Source organism: Apteryx mantelli, chromosome 4 (genome assembly GCF_036417845.1).
Source record: "Apteryx mantelli isolate bAptMan1 chromosome 4, bAptMan1.hap1, whole genome shotgun sequence".
Taxonomy (NCBI): Eukaryota; Metazoa; Chordata; class Aves; order Apterygiformes; family Apterygidae; genus Apteryx; species Apteryx mantelli.
In genome coordinates, this window is record NC_089981.1 from 83,052,602 (window position 1) to 83,058,622 (window position 6,021).

The window sequence follows — 6,021 nt, forward strand, 5'->3', positions numbered from 1 at the left end:
ATTCAAAGGGGAAAAGGCTGTTAGATCTTAGGCATCTTCTCATGTTGAAATTTCTTTCCATATATTACCTAGGTTTGAGGCATGTAGACACTTGCACATAGATCTTTGTATGGCAAGATAAAAATAGTATTTGAGCTGCTGACTTGTGATCTAGAACATTCCTTTCTTTTGGACATTAGCTAGTAATACAAGATGTGGGAAAATGATTGCTGTGCCTTCTTGCTAAGGTTCATGCAAGATTTGTTTTTGTTTTGAAGGGCTTGTTTGTTTGTTTTTTTTAAAGAAAATGTATAGTAATCTGATCTTTATTTGCATCTCCTTAGAACAGCAGTATAATCAGGAAAATCTAGATGCTCTAACACCCCCCTGCAGGACCATGCAGTACCTCCTACCTGGGTTTACTTAAATATGCATGCTCCACAATCATATAAGAATTACTTTGTTGGCATTTCATATCACCAAGCCCTTCAAGAATAAATTGAGATAAGACCGTCAAATGCTTTTTTGACATACACAAAACTGCATAAATTCTCAAAATCAGGGTTTTCTGTGATTCAGTGCCCCCTTTAATGCTGAAAATCTCATGTGATCTTATTTGAAATAAATTAGCATATAATTAGCATTGTACAACATGAACACATTCAAGAATTTAATCCATTTTGCTATGTTTGCAAATAGAAAGAGACTCAATAGGAGTCTTGAAGGCTTTTAGATCAAAAAACACACCGAAATGAACTCATGCATTCTTGAGAGCCTCAAAAAGGTTTGGGCTCACACAGCAACACAGCTGACATTCGCTATTGGTTATTAATATTTATTTTTATTGATTTTTTGTTGCCACTTCGCCATCAGAAATCAGAGTGCTGGAAACAGTCTTACGAACTCCATACCACAGTTCAAGGATTTGGAGGAACAAAGGTCTATAAAGCTGCATTCACAACACGCAGGGAGGAAGCAAGCACCTATATGTAAATGCATGCTGTTACTTTACTGACTAAAGTTTTCCACATGATAACAGAATGGATTTCTCTTTCCCCTCTTTTAGCAGCAGCAGGAACAGAGCCTGAAACCATGTTCTCAGGTGGCCATGCAGCTTCTCAAGGCTTATAAAGGTTATGTTTTAACACAATCTTAGCCTAATCTAAACAACCCTTTGCTAGACATTTCTCAGAAAAGCCAATCAGAAAATGGGGATCGCAACTCAAAGAGGGAATAAGACACATTATGCACTCGAAGAGACCTACTATAAAACCAACAGCTGACTAATTCCCCAGACTGAAGTTGCTGAGGAGATCAGTACGCAGCCATGTCCCCCTCTGCCCCAAGGAAGTCCAGAATATGCCTCCTAACAAGACAGAAGCCAGAAAAGAACAGCATTTATACAGAGGGCAGTTTTGATAAAACGCTTTGAAACACTTGAAGTAAAAGCCTCTTACCATCCCGTCCATCTGTTATGAACCACCTTACAAGTTGGACCATCTGACCACATCTACACTAGACCTCACTGCACTTTAATAACAACAACAACAACAACAAACGGAAAATCATCCTGCTGCTTCCATCAATGTACTACCAATTATAAATACTCCAGCCTTCTTTGATAAAAGCAAACCAAAGTACCAACAGCACAACATTTTAAGAAAAATATCTGCAGTAGACAAATCTTCCACAGCTATCTTTCCCTGATTTTCAGCACCTCGACAGCAAGAAGAAACACTGTAGCGCTGCTTCTGTTGCTTACATCTTTAGGGGGCATTCAGCGAAAAGTAAATTCTGATCACTTTTACTGAAGGAATTCAAAACGTTTTCAAGTTTGAGGAAATGACAAAAAAACAGGCACTAAAAGAAAACCTAAGGCAAGCCAAACAATCCAGAAAAATCCAGAAGCCAGTCGAGACAAAGTTCTGTAAGCCATAAACCACTCTGCCTCCCTCGGCTGGCAGGTAGATTCCTCCAAAGAGTTAGAAAGATTTCTCCTCTCCTTACACCACCTAGAAAAAGGCACAGCTATAGTATATACAAAGGGTTTTGTACTAGCTTTCAACTCTATTAATGGTGGCTCAGTTCCACCACTGTTGAAAGCAATTGGCAAACAAAAAGCAATGGCATGTACAATTCTAGAGACCTCACAAAGGTTTAAGAAAGAACAGCAGTAGTTCATTGCCTCTTTCATAACCTGCGGCACAGGACCTAGGCTTCTCAGTCAGATTTTGCTGCTGGACCTCAGTGGCAGAGATCAGCAGCAAAACCCTGGTCTTTCAAATTATCCTCTTGGGTACTAGATGTTAAGCTTCAGGTCCCAAATACTAGAAACAGAAGAGCTGAAGTTTTTATGAAAGACATTAAAGTCAGTATGTTAAGTTATACCAGCTCTTGCGACCCAGACTGAGCACTCAAGAAATTACTTTTTTAAATCCTGTTTACCATTTTTATTCAGCACTCAGATCATAAGGTATAAGGAATAATATGTATCATTCTACAAGTAAAGAATTAAAACAACCCCAAGATTTATTTTTCTAGTGCATCTACTTATCAGCTGCAAGCAGCTACCAAAGTAACTAGTAACCCTAAATGGCTCCTTTACTTAAAACAGTGCAAGAATCACTCCACTAACAGCTAATAGTCATACCACCTGAAGGGGAGAAAACTTTTCATAGGACAAGTCATTTCTGCACTAAAATTTATTAAAAGAATAAGGAGAAAATCATCATATGTCTAATCAAAAGCCTTAAATTTGAATGAAATGAAATTTAGTAAGCAAAGCTCTCAACAAGGTTGTTTTACCCGCTCTATACACCGAGATGAACTCACTGCTTGCAACACGTGGGGGGAAAAAAAAGCCAGGAGCATATGAAAATGATGCAACTACCAAAGCAAAATGGATAAAACCCAAATAGCTGTGAATACCTAATCATGTTGCAAAAATACACAGTGCTTAAGATTCCATAAGAAATCAAGTTAGAGCTACAGAAGTTTGGGACTACATGAAAGAATGGTTTCAATAAACCAGTAAACCAATCCACACTTCCAGTTGCCATTATGACTAAATTTCACTTATTAATTACATAAAAGACAGATTTGGTCAAATTCCATAATTTCTATATCTCACAGCACATAATTAGCAAGTAAAAAAACTTCACCTCTCTAACTATCAATAGCTGAACATTACCCAAATACACACACAGACTTTGGGAAAAGGAATTAAGTGATCTTAACACATGCTGAAAGTTAAGGTGCACCACATCTACAATCAGCCAAAATTTTATCATCGAAAACAGGACTGGAAGTTTCTAAAGATACTCTCTTTAAAGGTTTTCTTCACATGGACACAGTCAAAACTAAACCCTTCTAAAACAAGTCAGGCTCATTGAGAATCTCAAGCATTGCTCAAAAGTTCTCTGATGAGCTCATATCCTTCCTTTTTTGCTTAGCCATCTTTGCTCTACTGCACATTCACAGCCCCAAGATGAGCGTACCACAGATACAATGTTGTATTTTCAATTAAAGGACACTCTACAACAGAAGTAGTCGGAATACTCCTTGCTACTTTATAAGAAACATTCCCAACCTTTAACTCTGTCTTCAGGATGCAGAAAACAACAAATTCTCTTTCTTAAGCTCTGCCTTTAGGAAGGAAGGAATAAGCTATGCATACTGATTCTTACATTCTAAAGAAAGCAGATTACATCCAGGATAAGGAAATTGCAAAAAAGTACCCAAGTGGGACAGAATGGTAAGTAAAAAAAAATAACAAATACTCAAGAACAAAAAACAGGAACAGAGAAAAATCTAAGTCTCCAAATCCCTTTCTAGACCTGCCACAAAATAGGCCAGCAGAGCAAAGAATAGAACAATCATTTCTGTTGCAACATTTTCTCTAAGGCTTCTCAATAGTTATTAGCTTTCAGTTGAAAAAACAAAGGCTACAGAATTGGTACCACCCCAGGTGCCCCACAGTATATATTTCATTAGACTGAAAGCTTCTTCTCCTCCACCCCCCCCACCACTGTAATAATTTGAAATTATCATTAAGATGATACAGTCCTAGAGGTAAAGCCTAGAGGTAAAGCGTGCTGTATTCACAAGCCCAACACTCTGTATTCACAGTTCTAGCTCAGCACAAAGCTAAACATCCATTTTAGAAGCCAGTTACTCAGTCTCATAGTCAACACAATTTATATACTTTACTAATTTAACCTACTCAGATGACCCTTTGATACAAGGGCAGAGATAACCAATCTCAGAAAAATGGTATCAATATCAACATAAACAAACACTGTCTTCTGCAGATGGAGATTACAGCAATTAATCCCTCCACAAAGCGCATTGGTGGAACATCCAGTCTAAAAATCTGATCACCTAAATACTCCAACTCCATAACTTTGCTATGTAACAAAAGCTTTTAAGGCTTTTATTTTCCCCTCTTTCTAATTTGAGCTAACAATCCTTGGTGAATTATTCATACTTCTCAACTTACATTGTTCAGCAGCCCTCCTCCCCCCTCACCCTTTTTTTTTCAAGCTTAAGCTTTCAAGACTCTAAAAATCTTCCCTTTCTGAAGAAAACCAGAACATAATACCAAATCAAAGATTCGGTGGCCACCTTAAAAAAAAAAAAATCCTAACAACTTATTTTTAGGAACAAATACAGCAACCCATAGTTGTTTTCGGCAAATGACCATTTAAAAACACATTCAGAGTTCTCACAGCATTTGATCCAAATAGATAAATCTTCCTTTTGCCAATCTGGCCTTTCCCGACATTAAACACACACACACACTTTTTTTTTTTTTTTTTTTTAAGAATGCTTATAATTACTCACACAGACACGTTTTATTCACCGTCGTACCGATACAAGACGGACCAGAATAACGCAGGGTTATTCTGGACGCGTTCGTTGCGGAACCGCCGAGGGCCCTCGGGCACCGCCGCTACCAGCCCCGGGGCCGGAGCGCGCCCCTGCCCCCGGCGGCGCCGTGCCCGCGGCGGAGCCCACGCCGGGCGGGCCGCGGCGGCAGCGAGGCGGCATGTCGCGCCGGGCCGCCGCGGGGCGAGGAGCCGCACACAATACGCGTGATCGCCGCTCGGCCCGGCCCGGCTCGGGGCGGCCGCCGAGCAGCGGCTCCAGGCGCCGAGCTGCGGAGCGCGCCGAGGCCCGGCCGGCGACCCGAGGGGAAAGTTACGCGACCAACACCCCCCCCCACCCCCGAAAAAAAAAAAGCCGCCCGCGGCCCCGGGGCCGCCGCCCGCGCCTCTCCCCCGGCTCCCCCCGCCGACAAAATGGCGACGTGGACAGCGGGGAGGAGGAGGAATGAAAGAGCGAAGCGCTCTCCGGAGAGACGGGCTGAAGAAGGGGGAGACACAGAGAGACAAGGGGAAGAAGAGGGGAAGCGGGGGCCGAGGCGGCGACAGCAACGCGGCGAGGCGGCGGGCGGGGGGGATGCCCCGGGGGGCAGAAGAAAGGGGATGGCGTCGCCACCCGGAGGGGAGGCTGGAGAGCGGCGAGGGGAGGCGGCCCGCGGGAAGGATGGCGAGAGGGGGACGGGAGGCCGGGCCGGGCCCCGGAGCCGCGGCCGGGAGGGGATGGATGGGATGGGAGGGGAGGGGAGGGGGTGGCGGCGGCGGCCGCCGGTACCTTTTCTTGTCGCTGACGCCGCCGGGGCTCTCCATGGCGGCCGCCGGGCTGCTCGTCCCGCTCGCGCGCGCGCGGCCCGGTGCGGGCGGCTCCAATGGCCGCCGAGCGGCGCGGAGATGGCGGCGCAGCCGGGAAGGGGCCGGGTCTGGGGCCGCGCGGGCTCAGAGCATCGGGGCAGGCGCCGGGGCCTGCGGCGGGCGGGCGGGCACGGAGGTGCGGCCGGCGCGGAGCGCAGCGGCGGCTGAGGGAAGGAGGCGGGCGGCGCGGCGCTCGCCGAGGCTGTGCGCGGCGGCGGCAGCGGCGGGGGCCGGGGGCGGGCTCGGCCGGGCCGGGCCCGGCGCTGCGCCAGTGAGGAGCCGCGGCGGAGCCCGGCCCCCTCGGCCGGCG

The 6,021-nt window shown here is 45.5% G+C and overlaps 1 protein-coding gene across 1 annotated transcript in view; it reads right to left on the reverse strand.

Moving 5' to 3' along the window:
- Positions 1-5,795, reverse strand: part of HIF1A (hypoxia inducible factor 1 subunit alpha) — a 33,726-nt gene extending 27,931 nt beyond the window's left edge. The window contains exon 1 of the mRNA XM_067295092.1: positions 5,635-5,795. Within this exon, the coding sequence (XP_067151193.1) occupies positions 5,635-5,669 (35 nt within the window). The 5' untranslated portion in view covers positions 5,670-5,795. The remainder of the gene's footprint in view (positions 1-5,634) is intronic.
- Positions 5,796-6,021: the final 226 nt, after the last annotated feature.